This window comes from Corvus cornix, chromosome 1A (assembly GCF_000738735.6).
Source record: "Corvus cornix cornix isolate S_Up_H32 chromosome 1A, ASM73873v5, whole genome shotgun sequence".
Classification (NCBI taxonomy): domain Eukaryota; kingdom Metazoa; phylum Chordata; class Aves; order Passeriformes; family Corvidae; genus Corvus; species Corvus cornix.
In genome coordinates, this window is record NC_047057.1 from 29,981,448 (window position 1) to 30,001,242 (window position 19,795).

General features: G+C 38.9%; 1 protein-coding gene across 4 annotated transcripts in view; it reads right to left on the minus strand.

Moving 5' to 3' along the window:
* The window catches only part of SCAF11 (SR-related CTD associated factor 11), a 49,617-nt gene extending 30,144 nt beyond the window's left edge, over window positions 1-19,473 (minus strand). The window contains exons 1-4 of one of the 4 annotated variants that reach the window (XM_019279812.3): window positions 18,506-19,102; window positions 17,334-17,512; window positions 3,606-3,681; window positions 2,612-2,766 (exon numbers count right to left, since the gene is read on the minus strand). In XM_019279812.3, the coding sequence (XP_019135357.2) occupies window positions 2,612-2,766; window positions 3,606-3,681; window positions 17,334-17,417 (315 nt within the window). In that variant the 5' untranslated portion in view covers window positions 17,418-17,512; window positions 18,506-19,102. Of the gene's footprint in view, window positions 1-2,611; window positions 2,767-3,605; window positions 3,682-17,333; window positions 17,513-18,505; window positions 19,103-19,355 lie in introns of those variants that run through there. The other 3 variants (XM_039571208.1, XM_010413612.4, XM_019279813.3) reach the window with 3 other exon arrangements.
* Between the last annotated feature and the right edge of the window lie 322 nt (window positions 19,474-19,795).

A 19,795-nucleotide genomic window follows, 5' to 3' on the forward strand; every position in this document is an offset into this window, starting at 1 on the left:
TACAGCACTGACTCAACTGTAAAGCTACTTAATTCTGAAACTAAATGTTCAGATTTAGCCAACAGGATCTAATGTATTAGACCTGTTCCATGGCAAGTTTCCTAGCCCTCTTTAGCCTTTGGATTAAAGGCAATTTTTATATATTGCTTTTAAGTGCTTTTTTAAAATCTATATTCTCTCTCTCACTTCTTAAAAAGCAAGATGTTCAAAGTGTTATGGCTGCTGCTCTCAGACAGAAGACCTGCTGGTACATGACACTTGACTGAAGCTGCAATGTTGAAAATTGCCTATAGATTGAAGAGGAAGAAGAACACTAAAACTCTCACCCTCTGCCTAAACTACCTTGGTTTTGATTGGAGTCTACACAGTTAGCCATAAACTCTAAGGAGAGCAATGATTACATACAATTTGAAAACAACAGTTTAAAGAAGTCGTTTCTCCTGTTATAGTTTGAAGTCCAGATGCAACACAGAAAAACAAAGGAAATATCCAGCTTGAAGATAGACTGCTGACAAAGCCTCTAAGTGTATGGAACACAACTGAAGATACACAAAAGAACAAGTCAAATAATGTGAATATTAATCTAGTCTTCTTTTTTTTTAAGATTTCATTCAATAATTTTATCCTCAATTTTGTTTTTCTCCAGCACTTAAAGAGGTAAACACCATTTCTAAAAACAATTTGTTAATACTCCAAAAAAATACTCAATCTTTAGCCAGAATTAGGCAGTATATTTTTTTAACAGCAGCTAATTTTTATATCTTTTTTACATCTTCATTACTCAGAATGACTTAAATTATGGTTATGATCAACCAAGAACCAAAGAAAGCTAACCCTTATGCAACACTTTTCAAAAAAGAACACATTCAGTTACTAAATATTAGTAACAGGCAAAAAGCACATGGCATCAGCATGTTTTAAATGCTGACATGCTTATAATATGTTTCTATCATTCCAATCTATAAAACGTCTGCTTCTCACAGCTGAAGCCTCTGAACCATCACCCACTTTTCAACACTTCTTTTGCCACTTTACTTTTAATTAAAACTACTAGATTAGGCAGTGGAGTTCCATCAACTCAACAGGCCTTTCCAGGAAAGGAAGTCTGGCTGGTTTTACCTATCTGATGTCACTAATGAAAAGCAGCAGCAGCAGCCTTATGTAGCTTTAGAAACACCCCAAACATCTTTTTTTATGGAATTGCATCTACTTTACCTGTCAACTCTTAAGAGAAGTTGCTTTTATTCTATTTGAACAGCACTTCAGACCACAAAAAATAAAATTGACGTGACAAGAAAAATGTCATATCATTCATCTGCCCCTTTAGAACAAGAAAATTTCTCTTCCTCATTGGGCTTAAAAGCATCTGTTAGACAATGTGAACAAACTCTAATCCAGCAGCAAGCCAATAAATATACTGTACTGCTTCCCTGTGAATGTCACTTTAATGGTTTTCAGCTGTCATTATAGCAACCAGCTAAGTCACTCAGGGTAAAATTGCAGGTGAGAATTTCCTCTTCCTTACAAATAAAATTGCTCCAATGAATCAAATGCAAACCAGAAAATCTGGCAACAGGAAACTTTATTTATTATCTGGTTTGTAAATCTAAACCAACTTTCATGTAATAAACTTTCTTTAATGCTCTGAATTTGATACAAATTCTTCAGAAAATTGTGTTACCATTGGCCTTCAGTAATAAAAAGCACAAAAATTAAGTTAAAAATATGGCAAGAATAAGCATATTGCATATATACATACCTACAAGTGATAACAACCTTCTAAAGGGAATACTGCAACCAAAATCATCGTTTACTTCAAAAGAATGATAATGCAAAGAAATCAAACAGTGGTCTCACTAAAATGAGAAACTAATTCAAGTACACAGAAGCGGGACAAAAGGCAGCAACCCCCACTCATCCCAGTACAAAGCAATATTAATTTGGTGGTTTATACTGATAATTGAAAGTTACAGGAAAGGTATAGACACAGACTTAATGCAATGATTGCATGACATAGGTGAGGGAAAAGGGGCTAAATAGGACAAGGTCGCCAAGGATTTGTTCAACAAGTCATTTTACTTTAAGGTTCCAGAACTATCTACAAAGTTATCGACATAAAACAAACAACAGCCATCATTAAAATGAATTTTTTCTCAGACCAGCAGTAAAGCTCTTAGCTGAATTCTCTTTACAGTTAGAAAACGAAGGTTGTATCACTCATTTTGTAGACTAACATGAATACATATTGGTACCAGCCCTGAGCTGACACTATGACAAACAGCCTAAGGGCTATCACAAAGTAAGATTAAGCTAATAAAAATGCAATATTATAGCATGTACGTAATACTGTCTGATCTTCCAACACCAATCTGTTTACTTATCCCTAATCTCTAGCAACCATTAAGTTACTAGAGTAAGATTGTCTAGTGAAAGAAAACACAAAATACTTTATCACATTAAGAAGAAAGTTTTCCAAAATCTATTTACAAATTGGTCATTGAACACTTCCGTGAGAAGCCAAAATCTGTAACTTTCTTTAAAAACAGCTGTAGGTATTAGATGTAATAGATTTCACTGAAAAATAAACACACACCTTGGTGCTCAGTCTTACCTCAGCCCATTTAAGAATACAAGTCATGCAGAAGATATGACTGCAGCTCTCAGGAAACCCAATCTCTTGTTCTAGAAGGCAGTTCAGACAGATGGGGCACGTGTTGCCATCATACAACAAAGTAGAACAGGAACAGCTTTCCTCGTTTTCTTCACCTGGTATTATTAACACTGACACTTAGAAGTTTTGACAGTTTTTGAAACAAAGTCCTTCTAGATTTGAATAAGAAAGAAGTACGAAGATACATTTTCAAGTGCTTCTCTGGCCAGCTTCTTGGCTGCATTAGACCTGAAAACTTGAATTCAACTTACTTGTAACTACAGAAAATTGTGTTTCAGGTGAAAAAAGCTATGCAACTTATTTCATAGACTATTGTACTAGTATTTGCCATTAAAACAAAGGGAAGTTAATTACAGGGATATTTCAATAAAGCAGGCATCAGTGTTTCCTATTGGTTATGTAGTCATTTAGACATTACTCTCCTTTCTCCTTCTGTATTTGCACTCCCTCCATGACACAAATTACACCATCCTATTGTATATTCATTATCTTCTATACACATGATCTACCTTTACTTTAGTTTTTCTTAGAATTATCTTAATCTGAATATCTTCAAATATTTACCTAATGATGTACATTAAATAAAGAATACTCCCAATTTTGTTAGAGTTAGAAAGTGTTTTCAGAATACAAAAATGTATGAACTCTTCTTCAAGAAATTTTACTCTGAATTAATAATTTTCTCTGAATAGCAATTGCTATCAACATTTTTGTTTTGCTACTAGAAGTTAACAAGTGAAAACAAGAGAAGAGACAGGAAATTATTTGGGGACCTCACCGGCCAAAGTCAAATGTTATGAGATAGAGGTTATGTTTACACAACTTCTTTCAAAACAAGCTGCATACTAATTGAGAGAACAAATGAAAAAAATCAGACCTCCACAGCTTGGACCTGAATAATATGCTTCAGTATTTTCACACACACAAACTTTACCTTCCATGCCTTCATGCGTTTGATCCTCACTATCTTGAATACATTGCTTTCTGTTCTTCATCTTACAAAACGTAGTCTGGAAAACACAGAAGCAGTTCATTTAGATTGCAACTTGAAAATAAAAAAATTAATGAGTATTCTCCATTTCACTATAACTATGTAGAGTAGAAATGCATGATATTAGAAGTTAAGAGATCACTTACAGTCTATTTGCAATTTATAAGTATCATTATTGCTAATCTAGCAACTCATGTTTCCAATTTCAAAATTTGCTTTGGTTCAACGGATGCAAAGTTTTTGCAGTGTTTTAAGACAACCGCTGGTGCTTTTATTTGTAAAAATTAAATGTATTGCAAAGTTTCCATGCAAACCTGCAGTAACTAACACCTGCAAACTGCCCTATGCAAATGGCTGAAGCAACAAACTTTAAATGCATAAGCACCAGAAGACTTGGTTGCTTTACAAACCTAGAGTCACCATAGTAGTGGAAAGTGAGAACAATGAAAGCTGCTTATATTTGTATGACAAAAGAAAGAAATAATTCAAACTATTTGCACTCAGTAAAAAATGCAGAGAAATTTGTATCAAAAAAGGGACAGGTGACAAGCACAGGTGCAGAGGAGTATCATGAATGGGGGTGCACTTTCAAACTGCTTTGCAAAGGAGGTATCACAGATAAAGTACATCCTAGTGATCCACATCGTAAAGGTTGAAAGAATTTTTCCTTGCATAAGAAATAGCAAGGATATGTTCTTTGGAGGCTTACTTAATACGTGTAGAATGAAACACACATTAAAAAAAGAGTATCTATGCCAAGGACTGAATCTCCTGCGTTTCAAACTCCTGTAGTCACAGCAGAGATGTTGTACACACCTAAAGCTCCAACCCAAGCCCTAGAGGGAACAACAGGTTTCTTCAAAACTATATGAAGCTTTAAAAATTATTAGTATTTAAAAGGACAAATTAAAACTTCAGAAGAGATAGAAAAAATCTGAGATTACCAAGATCTGCCACTTAAGCATTCAAACCTGAAGCAAACCAACTGAGGTCTACTCTCACACTTCAGCACCTTTGCTAGACAAAGCAGTGGGACAACTGAAAATGCCACAATCACACTCCTCAACTAAACTTCCTCCTCTTTCACTTAGAAACTGCAATATGTTACCACCAAGACATCCAGAAGAGGGAGAGACAGAATTTGCTTCCCCAAACTTTTTTCTGATCAAGTCTTTATTGCTTCATCTTGGCAGCAGGAAGTGTCTTAATGATCATTTCTTTACACTGAGAAAAGCAACTCTGCTGCACATTCCCATCACACATGCTTCTCATTTTCTTAGGCAATCCAAGAAATCAGGACTCAGATCTGTGAGTCTCAAAACACAGACAGTTTGCTAAAGAAATGGTCAAAACTGTGAAACTAATTAAAAATCTGCAATTAGAATTCAAAACAGCTTCAATATTCCTATTAGAAATTACTTTTTAATTCCCCAAAGGGAACACAGGAATCAGTCCAACTGACGGTAGGGGAATGCGAAGGGACAAGGAAAGAAAAGCCTAGCTTTAAGGGATTTTCCCCCTACACTATTGCATTTTTATATCAAAAATTACTTCAAAAGATATCATTAGGATACATGGCATCAGGCTGGTTACCAGCACTAATAATAACACAGACCGAATTGCAGCCAATGCTGTAAGCTACATGCAAGTTCTGCTGGCAGAACAACCACTGCCCCGACCTCCACCTTTTGCAAACTAAGCAAAAGGAAATCCAGCCAAAGTCAACTTGCTCCTTTAAAATTTAATGCCTTCAACAAGCAAAATACGCACAAAATTAGGGCAGGTAAGACCACCAAAACCATATTTGAATTTAGGAGATTGTGGTCTGTTGCTTTTACTCTGATTTGCACAAGTGGCTTTGGCCCCAGAAAGTGTAAATCATGCAGTAGTGTGTGGTACAGATGCTTTTATACATAAAACATAGGAACATCCCCTCTCCTCTACATCTTAAAACCTCAGCAATGCTTTACAGAAGCAGAAAATTCCACAAGCTGTACTCAAACATCTCTCAACCCTACAAGTCCCAGGACACCTTATAGCTGAGCCAGTTTCAAGACAAGATCAAGAATTCTGTACTCTGCATACATCCACAGAAAATTATTTCAATAGACACAATCTAGATACCAAATTAAGGAGCAGTTTTTGAGTTCACACTTATTATAATAGAGGTCTTGAATTCACTAAAGCAGATTTTAGAACACAGAAGCTCTTCAGGTTTGTTTTTCCTCAGAAAAAGTAACCTTTTACTCCATTGTACTCTTTCTAGACACAGACATCCCAGAAACTCTGACACACTTCCAATAATCAGAAAACCAGAGATCCTAAAATTCTGACAGAATATCAGTAAATCCAAGATGTGCAGCAACTGAAAACATTTATGTGGTGTTAACCCATTCTTCCCACAAGCCTATTATTTAAACAGATGCTGAGTGCTGCCAATGCATTTCGCAGATCACTTTGCACAGCACGACTTTGTCAGGTTCACGGTGCATTTCACACACCACAGCAGAGGAATTTAATACTACTGAAATATTTACAAATAAAGTAAAAGATACCATCAAAATTTACACACTCTTTAACAAATTAACTTTGGAAAGACTGTTTTCTCCACTCCTTTAAAAGGGGCATGACAAGCATTAGAATAGCAGAAGAGTTAACATTGGACTGTTACTAAATTTATAAAATTAAGAGCAGAGTTAGGAAAAGAGAACCTGGTGGTTTAGAAAGAGCAGACAGCATAGAAAACAGAATACTTATTTGTCCCAAAATGTGACAAGACAGCGACAAGCACTATACTATGTTCATGCTGACAATAAAAAAAAGTCACTCCTCTCCAAATTCTACAGATGCAATGCTTCCTAAAAATGCCTAAAGACAGCATAGCATTACAGCTGAGATGGTACTTTCCTGGTGCTTGTACATTCTCAATGGAATTACTTTCTAAGAGAAATATCTTAATTTATTTAATATTTGAGATAAAGACAAGGGTATTCTAGTATATTAAATTGAGAACGGTGACCAGAGACATTAGCACAGGTACACAACACTACCCCATCTCCCTGTTCTCTTAAAATAATTAAATGTTTAAGTTTCCGGGCTATTCTTCCAAGGAAATTAAATTCCTGTTCTTGTTTTCAAGGAATGCATCTGCCAACAAAAGTGCTTAGAGAGTTGACTGTATATTGTGGTAATAGATTTGTCACTGTCCATTTGAGGAACACAGATTCATGAAGTACTTCAACAACTCCATAAAGCAGACTAAGTGCCATGCACACACTAAACTATTTCCTATATCACAAAAGTACAAGTGTGACTCACAAAAACTACTTCATACAACTCACAATCTAAAAATACAGACGTATTTCAACTCTAATTCATTGTGTGGAAAGAAGAGACTTGGTCTGTTCAGAGTCATGTCTCTGAATTTCTTAATGAATCTATTATGTTAAAATCTTAAAATTAAATAGACATAGAAAGATCATTGGGTTAAAAAATTACAGAAGCCTAATTATAAGTGACACATGAAATTAGCACATGCCTCCTTTTTGACTAAATACAAGACAAAGTCTTTACAAGTATTCTTTATACCCTGTAAATAAAATGCAACAACTAAATACACTCTTCCTCCAACACAATAACAGTCTAGAGACTCATCTACACAGAAGTACCTCAGTTCAACTGAAAAGAAGGATGGAAACCAAGAACACACGCAACACGGTCTCCAATGAGAAAGTGCAAAATTATGTCCAAGACAGCTTACTCATTTCTGCAACAGATTTAACTCAGAAAACATTTGTAATCGAACTTTCAGCTTCTTAGATAGATGTTGCATTAATACTCAGAGTATTAATGAGTAGCAACTTATTTTGACTGTTCTGTTTCTATTAAAAACATTTTATTTTAAAAAGGATTTGGGGGACTCTTAGTTGTGGTTTGATTTTTTAATAACTCAAGAAACAATCAGTTTCAATTGTGAAACAACAGCCAGACATATATTTAGTACAGGGAGTTTATGTGCTTAATGAACAACAATAACACCTTTTACTCCCATCAAAAATTTGGGCAGTAATAGGTAGGACTCTGTTTCTCCCTATGCATTTTCATGGTCATTAAGAAACCTGGGAACGAGGTTTAAGCTGCTCCTTCAGCAAATGTGTTTTTAAAGAAAACAGGTCTCAACAACTAGTCACATTCACAAAAACAGATTTTTGTTGGTTTTGGGTTTTGTTATTGCAGTTTTAGTAGTTAATGACAGAACATGTATCCACTGAAGTTCCTCATATGGGCTCATCATAACCTCTGGACCATTACTGGTAAAATGTCCAGCTGCTGATAAGAATTTTGAAACATTTTGCCAGAACTTCTGTGCTGTCTAAGAGATGAGCTGAGAAAACACTTATAATTTGCAATTGCAGTTAAATATTTGAAGAGCTTTTGACCTACTTGTATCACTATGTCTAACACAACACATACACCAAGAAAAAGAATAGAAAAAAACCCCACACTACTGGGTATTTGTCTAAGTACATCAAGAACCTTCACAGTTGTTTTATTTTTTATTTGGAAAAACTTCTGATTTGTCAGAAGAGCCTGGAAGGTAGACTTGCTTCAAGTGACAGTTGAGTAATGCTGTTTGCCCTTCAATAAATGAGGGCTACACTGAGAATCTGGAAGCACTTATCCTGGATTGTCTCCTTTGTGCAGTAAAATCTCTTGCCCCAGCGCATTACTGAGAGTAGAACCAACGGTGACACTCAAAAGCAGGCTTTTAAAGAGGATCTTTACTCTTTGTAAGCTCAAATTGCACCTTGTCTGCATTCCCAAATCAAATGCAATAGAACCAACAAAGAGAAGGAAAAGAACAGTGTTAAGCCTTGGGGAATAAAGAGAGAAATCTTTTTCTATAGGTGGTTTAAGCCTATTCATGTAGATCCAGTGTCTTGGAAAGAATCACTGCTATTCAGGCAAGGAGACACTGCTGATTTAAAGACTCTTTCCAGACCCTCTAAGGATGCAATTACCCAAGAGAGCTGACCTAGTCTAAGAGCTTGCTCCCACCAAAAGGAGCAGCTATGTTTCTCACCCCTAGTGATGGTGAGCAGACTCACGAAGTGCCACAGGTGTCAAGAGACAGAATTGCAAGAGACAGAATGAGGGAGGGAACACATAAAAAGGGCATTGCCCCTTTTGGCAGTGGTGAGGTGCAAGAACAGCTCTGACTTTGTTGTCAAACTGCACCCCCTTCAAGGATACAGCAGTAACTAGATTTGCTGCCAGGTCCATGAAAATGCAAGGTAAAGTCACAGGAGAAAACTACCAAAGCCAAATGGCTAGAACTATACCATACTAAACAGTACACTGCTGTCTGTTGCTCTTTCCCTTCCCTACATAAAAGAACCCAAAAAAACCCACCCTACCCAAAGCAACACAGTGGATATTTTCCTCAGGATTTCTTTTTTCACAATCTAGCAGCAAGACACTGACATGTACATTTCAATTGCAGATGCTGTGGCTACAGCTATGCCCCTGCTAGAATCAATGCTTTCATTTTTGTGGCCTACTCAACAATAACAACGTGAAGAGCAGCTGCAAACACTCAACACTCGTGTCCAGTCAGCACTGGACAGGACAACACCACAACTGCCTCCTTAGCAGGGAAGGCAGGCACAACTCCATCAAAATGTGCTTGAGAACTGCTGCAGTGACTCAGATGCAGTGATTATCATTTAGTAACCTGTCTGACCATCCAGAAAGTCAAGAGTTTTAAGGAATACTTAGAACCTTACAATGGACACATACACAAGGTAATCTCCTTCCTGTACATAATGCTTATAAACTGTCTCAAAACCTGCAGTACAGATCCTCTCTTTTTAAAACAGTGGAATAGGCAGTGTTCCTCAATGAAGTTTAACAAAAGAGCACCTGCAAGACTTAGGCAAAACATAAGAGTAGTAAGACACACCATTTAAGAAGACTTCACATATTTGAGAATATTCTATAAACTGTGGGAGACATCAGTTCTTTTACAGAATGTTGGGTGTTGAAGTGCTGCTACAAATAAGATTGAACTCCAGAGTTTAGCAAGCAAAACACTTCTGTTTACTGTATAAAAAGGCAACCTAGCAATGTCAGCAGTACCACTTCACGTATCTGTGCCTTGACAACTTATGATGATCCCCAAGTTGCTTTAGCATGCTACAATTACTAAATGAAGAATACTTTACTCATCATAGTTATTCAGATACCTAAGGGTGAATAACCAAGTTCTAGCTCTACTTAGAAAAGTCACTATCCAAAAAGCGTCACTACAATACAGACCTAGACAGATTACCAACTTGAAAAAAAGGGCAATATACTTACATTCCAAAACTTGCACTTTGGTGTTTATATCTCTAGCAACAGCATGGAGACCATGTAATGCTCTTTAGTACAAACTTACCAAAGCTGTAAGAAACCTAAACCGCAACAGATTTACTACCCAACAGGTATCAACAAAGTTACTATCACCAACGGGAACCTATTAAGGAACTTCCTGTCTCTCTCTGTACTGAGAAACACAAGCATGGGAGAGGCATCCATTCAACATCAGGATCCCAGCCACGCAGCTGGCCTCCCAGTCTCCCAACCTTCAAGTCCTTCCCCTCCACAAGTAATTAGCTCTCATTAATTTTTAGCTAGTAACAAAGAAAAATAAGGACGTAGGTTACAGAAGAGCTATTAGCTTGGAAAACAAGCAGTAACAAAATGACAGTCAAAAATTTAACTGGTAATAAAGCTAACAGTCTTCAGCAAAATTCCAAATCCCACCCTTCTCATCTGAAGAAACCATCCAAAAGAGCATGCCATTTAATCATCCTTAAGCAGTAACTAACCTAAAACAACAGTAGGCACCAATGTTTGTGGAATACTGTTGTATCACCCCTCCTTCCCCACAAAGATGACACACATGGAAGGGCTGATTTGCCCAGACTCAGAAGCATCCACATAACTACTGGGACATTCCATATAAAAACCGATACTTCCAGGTATGACATTTGACCAAAACAGCTGAAGCATCAAATAGATATTAATTATCTTGGTCAAAAACACATTGAAGAGGTTTTCCCTATATTCATCAGTTCTCACCACCCTATCATACAAGATGGAGCCTCATTTCCTGAGGAAGCTCATGAAGAGGTGAAGGAAAACTGATCACAAGCTTGCACAGCATTTAGTAGTTCTGAGTATGGTACTGAACTAGTTACTTTACTGGCACGGATGGGTAATTAACTACAGGAGGCAAATTTCATTTCTCATCTTTCTGCATGTCTACTATAAAACACTTTGTTCCACCAGGATAGATAGCAGAACTTTAGGATCTCTCCTGAACTCATTTTAAAGGTGAGAGTAAACTGTGTACTTCAACAGATTTCTCCACAAGTCAATGTAAATCAATTATCCCACAGGATTTTCAGTATCTGACAGCAGATGTGAGATTAACTCAGACCATGTGACATTACATGCCAAAGTATAGCTAAATGGCACCTCTATACTATCAGTATGTTTCAGGGTGACCACTGACAACCAAGATGGCCCTGTGTTTAAGTAAATTCAATTCACAGACCAAAAACTAGATAAAGCTAATCTTGCTAATCAGCAAGGAACAGAATAAAAACAAAAACAAAAGGCACTTAGGGGAGTTAGTTGTCACAGTGCAGTTTCATTTGATTCAAAGTATATGTTCCCAGCTGATCAGTTTAACCTGTAACTTAAAGTCATGCTTGTGTCCCAACTGACTTTCTAGTGACACTTCTCAAATCTGTGAGAAAAACCCTTCCTACTCTGCTAGAGGACAAACTATGTTACTCAAGCTTCTGTCAGCTCTTGACAATGCAAAAACAGAGAGGGCAATGCCATACAGCTTCTCTACATGCCTAACTAAGGCAATTTTGCAGGGTAGCTCCTCAGTAAGTCTGCACTGATAAGACTGCTTTCCAAAAATGCTCTATATCTTATATATTATATAAGACTAACCCAGACATAATCTTTACAGAAGTACACAGCTGGGCTCACAATAGCCATAAGGAGGAAACATTCATTGGAGCTGCAGTTAAGTCCCTTGGGAAAAAACAGCTTCATTTATACAGAAGACAGGATGAATAAAACCTAAAGACTGATACAAGGTGCTGAAATGTGTATTCACAGAAATTAAAAGTCCACCTTATTTTTCTTTCCAAACCAGTATTTTCAACAGAAGGCAATATGCACTGTGCTGCTGTTTCTCCTGTGCATGCATGCGTATGATAAGACTCTCAACAGAAAAAGCACAACACCACAACCACCCCTGCAGAAAAACATGTGTTTGCCACTGGCTAAGTCACATCATTTCATATACTGGTAATAAAACACTGAAATACTGTAGTAATTGCTGTAATACAAAGAAATATGAAAGAGAATATAGTGTACACAACATTCTGTCGCAAAACATGCAATTCAGCACTTAGGTGTTCCTTCTAAGTAGTCTGTGACTAAACTGGGTGAAATTGAGATTTACAAACAACAGGAACTCATTAGGGATTAGGTACTATTGTCATGGTGCACATGGTTCAAGCAACTAAATCGAATCAGCATAAACTCAGGACCTTGCCTTCTGCTGCTCAGGCTCTTAGTCACATGCATACTTTTGCAGCTGAAAGGAATAGCATTACATACCAAAGTCAGCAAAAATGGCTCAGCTATTTCCAAGAACAGAGGTTTTTTTAAAAGTACTTTTTTCTAGCCACTTGGAAGCACTAGTATTTTCATGCAAAGATATTTGGCAGCAGGTCACAAAGACTAAGAACATGCTTTTCACACAAGTTACCCTTCCAAATACAGCCATGTCACAGATTTGGGGGGAAAGAGTTTGCATTTAGTCAATAAATCTCTCCAAATCATTGCATTTAATTTTTCCCCCGATAAACTTGGGTCTGTGTTTAGCATACACAAATAATTTAAAGTTCCTATCCCGCTGCTACACAGCACATGCAACATTCCCACAAGATGAATGAGCATACTTCAGCCAGTGCTATGGCAACACAGCAGGACTTGTTACAGTCATCTCTCTGATGCTAAAGAAACTAGAAAGACCATCTTTATTTGTCTTAATACCATCCTAATCACACCCAAATACCCAGACTTAACCATCAGGGATGCAGGAGCTGAACCAGAAGACCTTGCAAAGACAGAAGCAGAGAAGGCCAAGACCTCTTAACAGCGGAAGGAAAAATGATTGGCAAAACCGGTGGAGTAAGACTGAGCTCAAATGAAAAGCTCAGGGGCAAGAAACACATTTAAGATGCAAAAAGTAATGGGGCAACAGAACAAGAGTAGTAGGTGATTAGAAAAGCATCCTGAGCTGTAGACAAAAAGGATGAATGCAGCAAAGGAAGAAAGAGCATGCAATTGTACAACTACAAACTACCACTAATTTTTCTTTTACCTAAACCATAGTAGTCATATTTTTAAACTTCTGAATGTTAAACCATTGCAAAATGAATGACATTCTTCTAAAAAAATTTATGTAATACACAGGCTCCCCTATAACTTTATGGTTTAACTTACATGGAAAAAAAATGGACTACTGAAGATTGCATAGAACCATAGACACAGGGTTGATAAAAATACCCTGAACTTGAGTCCTCTATTAAAAGCATGCCGTTCTTTCATTTGAAGCATCAAATCAAGGGTTTAGTGATATGACATGTTCATCATTTAAAAAAATTGTATTTCTGCAAAAAGAAAATTCAGATTACATGTAAAATATACAGACATTGAGTCAAAAACAAACAAAAGAAAGAAAATAACATACCCATTTAAAAGTACATTTTGCCTCTCTGAGGCATATACTTTAAAAAAATATATACTAGATGAAAGCTATGGTGTCAAAAATACAGTCATCAGGCTCCTTCTGGCTTTGAATAACAGCATTTCTTAAGCTCAGGTCAAAGCTTTTGCAAAAAAGCTTTTGCAAAGCTACACTAACCTTTTGCAAAACCTGAACAAAAAGAAGTGCTGTATTTGTGAAAAAAGAGAGTTTGCAAAGGATTTATGACTACTACATTAATTTTAAGCATCATTACTGTATTTTGTACAAAATCTACAGTATCTGTAGAATAACAACGCATTGGACATAATTTCAGAAGTAGTAGATAGGTGGGGAACAAGCAGTTTCAATTACTTTTGATCTTGTTTTCACAGCCTTTATTAGCAATAACTTTCAGGACAGCTAAAATAAAGTTAGAAAACCCCAGCCAGGAATGGAAGACAGGTATGTAAGAGAAGGTCTTCTTAACACAAGCAGCAATGCAAAGAAAGGTAACACAAACTACTAATGCAAGATGGTAACCTCAGATCTGAGCTTGAAAATACAACCTGAACTCCATCATCTTTCCTTCCTTTCCTTTCAATTTGTGAAGTGAATCTAATAGAAAATCATGCTAATCACCTTTTTGACTTCACCATATACGCGGCATCAAGAAATTATCTACAACACAACAGTACTTTACTGTGAATTCTTAAATAACCAACATAGACTTTGTTATAATTAATTATTCTATGTCACTGCAAACCTTCAAACAGAACTTAAACTTTCCATGTCAACAACACTAGAAGCTCTTTACAATGATGAACTCCACTGTCATTCAGAGTTTCTTGCCAGAGTAACAACCACAAAATAACCACTGGAACCCAATAACTTATCCAAGACTTGCATAAGGTACCTTTCTTGCTTGGGATGATGAACCTGTATTTTAAAAAATACAATTGTATAGGTTTAAAGAGAAGAATATACTTTACTTTCATCACTATAGGTATCTTTATTTAGTAACATCTCTAAACCAAACTCCAACAAGCTCAAGGTAGCCCTAACAGATTGATTTTCTCCAACTGTTTCGTAGGACTTCCAATTACTTTTTGTTACACCCATCTATCCACAATGGTCACTACCTCTTACCTAAGAACTGATAAACTAAGAAGATTCAACAAAAAGCAAAACTGCATATAGAAAGTGCTTATTCAGTAGCTATATAGAAAGCAGAGGAGAATTTCATTGCTGCTCCAGTGTCCAGAATTACTGAAGTTATCACTTTGAATAGCGAGCAGACCAATTAAGAACACACAGCTACCTTAAGATTCTACCTTAGCATCCAAATTTTTAATATCAGTTCAACTCATTCTCATGTAAGTGTCTCCATCTCTCCTGTGGCATAGCAAGAAAAGCACAAGTTTACATTGCTCCAGTTTTGGCCTGTGTTGCTATCTAATGATATGGACATAGATGAAGACTTCTATCAGACACTGATCACATGGAATTTCACATTCTTTATTACTGCTGGCAGTCTAACAAAAGCCAGGTAGTAAGTAGAGAGACAACAAGGGCTAACTCAATTGACATTTCCAAGCAATTTCGTACTAGCTTGGAAAAGTTTCAAATATCACTAAATGCATCACTCATGTTTACTCACAGATAGTACCTGTGATGGCAGATCACAGTTAAGCAGTACTTTCACCCCTAACCATTTCATTTTAGCAGGAGCTCACCAATCCTTAAATTAAAAAATGCATTAAGACAGACATTATTATTAGTGTCTATTAAAAAAAGTGATCAGATACTGCAATTTACCACACTATTAGGCTTTAGAAAACAGCTACTGGAAGACATAGTTCTACTTCCCAATTCTCTCTACGTATTCTTATATATATATATATATACTTATATATATATATATATATATATTTATACACACATGCAAAATCTGAAAATCTCAGAAAGCTAAGAAATACCACCAATCACAGAACCATAAAATTAAAAAGTTACTTCTTCATTTTTGCTATGACAGAGAACTTTTGAGTTAAAATTCCAATTCTGTGTTCTCATGGAGGAAAAAAAGAAAGAGCAATACTACTGTTTCATCAAAATAAATTTGTGAGACAGCATAACTTGCTAATAAAAAATAAATAGGTGAAAATACTCATCTTAGCACAATACACACAAATGTAAGACATAGATGTACAATGCCTACACAGATGTGTGTATATGTATTTGTTTCCTGAATAAATTAAATGCAGTATTTTGATCATACTTTTGTCAAGTCAGCTAACAATTTTCCCAGTTTAGAAGTTACAACTTCCACATTTATTTATATAGAATTTGTTTCTCCAACTGAAAGTCTTTAGGAAAGTTGATGCACTGCGAAAGAAGGACATAGGAAAGTTAAACCTTTCAAGAAGAGCCAGCTTCCTCTTTCGATTTTTTTTCTTTTTTAAAGCTCCCAACAGAGAAAAACTACTTGTTGAATGTGGTGAGCGGTACTTAAGTACACATTATGCACATTCAACCTTTGAGAGCCCTTCCAAGGCATCACCTTCATGCCTTTGGTGCTCCACCAGAGCCAGATGCAGAGGTGACAAACAGCTGTTTGAGACAGCAGAGCTGCAGCTGTAGGGAACAGAAAGGTAGAGGCACATTCACCTTCCATCTCCCAGCAGCTGCAGCCCTCCCTTTGCTATTTCATGACTGTAGCTACTTTCCTGCACGACAGAATCAAGTAGTTCAGGGTATCAAAATAAGCAACTTTCTTGCAAATTGTATCCCTATCCTCACCAGTTGGGTGAAAAAGAGATTAAACAAGTAAGGAAGATAGATACAATATCACCGCACACAGATCCTCTCCAATCAAGCTCACTGCCTTTCAGGGCAAGGTGGACTAGTACATACAGATGAAACAAAAAGTGTCTATGATGCTGAAAAGCCATGAATTAGCCCTTGTTTTGAAGTGCTCCAAAGTATATGCACTTAGAGATCTCTGGAGTTTATGAGTACAGAGGATGCTTAAACACTGAATCTCCACTTGTAATTAAAAAAAAAAAAAAAGGTAGAAAGATTGGGCAATGTCAAGATTTATAAAATCTATTTCAGCCTTAAAGGGTTTAGCAGATTTAACCATAATAATTTCAGCATTCATTCAGAAAACCCGGTAACAATGCTTGAAAGCACCGAATAGTCAGTTTAGCCATCATGAGGAATTGCTCTGCATGTTTTTATAGGTATTAACTGGAAGGACAACTTTCCTCCCTCACCTTAGACTGTTGGCAAAGAAAATATGAACAGTGGACTGACAGAAAGCCAGGCTTCAAGAATTTTGGTGTAGGTATGGCAAGCCAGCCTATCGAACTTTTACCAGCAGTGGTTTTTTCACTCCTATTAATATAAAGTATGTTTAAATACATCATTATTTGAAAGACAAGTTACCCTTTGATTACTGTATAAAGCAAACCTCAGTAATTTAAAGTTTTTGCATAGGTTTTTTTTAGTACTCAGGACAGTGGAAGACTGAGAAGATTCTGCAAAGAATCCCTCTAACAGCATAAAACCAAAAACCAATAGATGTTTGTAACCTGAGATGAACCATCATGTATGATGAGCAGAATCACCTATAAGTTTTATAAAACCAGGGGCTAGAAGCCATGCAACAACTGCATTAAACTACAGCCAGCTGAGAGCACAAAAAAACTCTTTATCATCTGGATGTTTCCAAGGGAATAGCTGACTAACCGGAGAATAAGATAAACTTATAACTGCCTGTTGGGTCAAGCACAACAACCTTCACATACTGTGATGGAGAACCATAAAATCATGGCCAAAACACTCACCTGAAAGGTGTTTCCAAAGGTAATCTGAATACGAGGTGAACCAGTCAACCCAGGACTGCTATTCAAGAAGGTCAGAAAAAACATTCTCTTCCATGACCATTTGGAAGAGAGATATTTCCTCACACTGATGCATCCTCAGGCCATAAAGCTGTTGTCTGCTCTGCTCATTGCAAAGCAGACTTTAAGGTCAGTGAAACATGAAAGAAAATGGATACATTTCTTATTTGTGTAATTTGTCACTCTGAAAGTTCACACATCAACAAATGTAAACTGTTGAAAAGAAACCTTCAAAAGATTTAATATTCTGACTAAAAGTCTAAGCAGCCTTCCCCACCTCCAGTATGTCTCATCTTATTTAAGGAAATCACAAAATCAAACACTGTATTCCTAGAAATGCTAAAGGAAACATTTGAAAAAGTATTTGGGATCATTTCCAAGTATTTTCCAATGTCACTGAAGAGGATGCTATCCATTTTAATACTGTGAGTTTCTAAATACAGCTTTTCCAGTTAAAAAAGAAGAGACAGGGATTATCACATATAATCAACCGAATAGCAACAAATTTTTTGTCACTCTGTCATTTCATTTAAGAAGCCTACTACTTATTTCCGCTAAGATCAAATGAAATCATGACAAAATGACTCTCCCACGTGTAAGGGTCTGAATACCTATATATATTTAAGTTAGATTATACTTCACTTAAAACTATGATCCACTGAAAGAAAATCAAAAGTCCCCAACATATTAGTTATCTACAAACTTAACACTGGACACTCAGTTAGCTAGATTTCCCTTTAAGGTTACCGAAGCTATAAAATTACAAACTTAAAATAGCTGTTCAATAATCAGGGACATTCCAATCCATTATATAAGTATTACTTAGATGGGCATAGCCTTAACCATCTCTTGACATTTTAAATACATGACTCTGCCAACAACACCTAGTTACTGATACTAAACACACGGTAACTACCTGGCCTTTCTCCCTATTATCTCGTTCTTCCTAAAAATTTTAAATTAATTAATAGCCTAAGATGAAAACATCGTGAGAGGGTGGGGACCAGTTTTAGTCCTAACAATACTGGTTTGTTTTGAAGTTATAAACGTGGAGATGGATTGTCAAAGATGAGTTACATTTGGGGCTCAGGCTAATAATATTCTTTAATACTCACCAAAGGGGGAAAAAAAAAAAAAGAAACTGGGACACCATGTACCATAAAACACAAGAACTGAAGATTATCTCACTGGCTCGGTAAATTGCTTCCAGGCTCCAGCGCTCCCCTGCGCAACTTTGCTGATGTCTAAGTCAGTCGCGATCCCACAGCAGCACAAAAGCAGAGCTGGGCTTTGAGCTGAGCCTGTCCGAGCAACTTCCCCCACAACTCTAAGGTCCCCGGTAAGTCCAGAAGCTGCTCCTCCAGCAAAAGCCGCCGGTGTTTACAGCTCCAGGCAGCCGGTCGTGCGCCCGCCCCGCCGGGAGCAAAGGGACGGCGGTGCTCCGCGGGCCGTATCTTTGTTCAGCCCCGCTCACGGGTCACTGGGCAGGGCTGCTGCTCCTCCCGGTGCGGCTCCACAAAAGCTTTCGGCACGGAGGGGGCCGGCGGATCGTCCCGGCCGTCCCGCTTTGTTTCCCTTCTCGCCCCAGGGGGGCCAGCGGGCACCAGGAGCCGGACCCGCGTCTCTCGCCGCGGCGACCGAGCGTCAGCACCGGGCCCGGCCGGGCTACCGATCGGCGCCACGACGCGGGCGGCAAGGAGAGGCGGGGAGGGGAGGGAAGGGGGGAAAACGCGGCCGGAGCCGGCAGCAAACTCCGCCCCAGCCCGGCGGAGCGGCGGGAGCGCCCCAGCCCGGCGGGCTCCGCGCGGGGGCGAAGGCCCCGGCCGAGGCGGGACTGCGACCTTTCCCGCCTGCCCTCCCCTCCCGGCCCGCCAGCGCCCGGCCCCGGCCCGCGGCCCCGAGCACTTCCCCTCGCCGTGCGGAAATTCCCGAGGGAGGCGGCCGGCGCCAACCGCCGGTGCTCACCTGGCGCCGCGACGTCCCCTGGCGCAGTCTCTGCCCCGCAGGCAGCGGCAGCTCCGGGTCCGGGTGCCCGCGCCCCCTCCGCCGCCTCGGGGCTCGCGGGGCCCCGCGCGCTCAGCGCCCGCCGCGCCGCCACATGTCCGCGCGTAGCCGGGGAGCGCGGCGGCAGGGCCGGCGGCGCCCGGGCGGGGGCGCTGCTCCGCTCCGGCAGAGGCGGCGCCCTGGCAGCAGAAAGCCCCCTCCAGACCGCCCCGCGCCGCCCTCCGGGAGCATTATGGGATAGGTCCTCCAGCACCGCCTGGAGAGGCGGGGCGGGAGGGCACGTGACCCGCGGCACCGCCCCGGCCGGACCCAGCCAGGCGGGTGGGCGGGGCCGCGCGGGGCGGGCGGGGGCGCCCTCTGGTGGCGGCACAACGGACGGGCGCGGCCGAGGGATGGGTGCG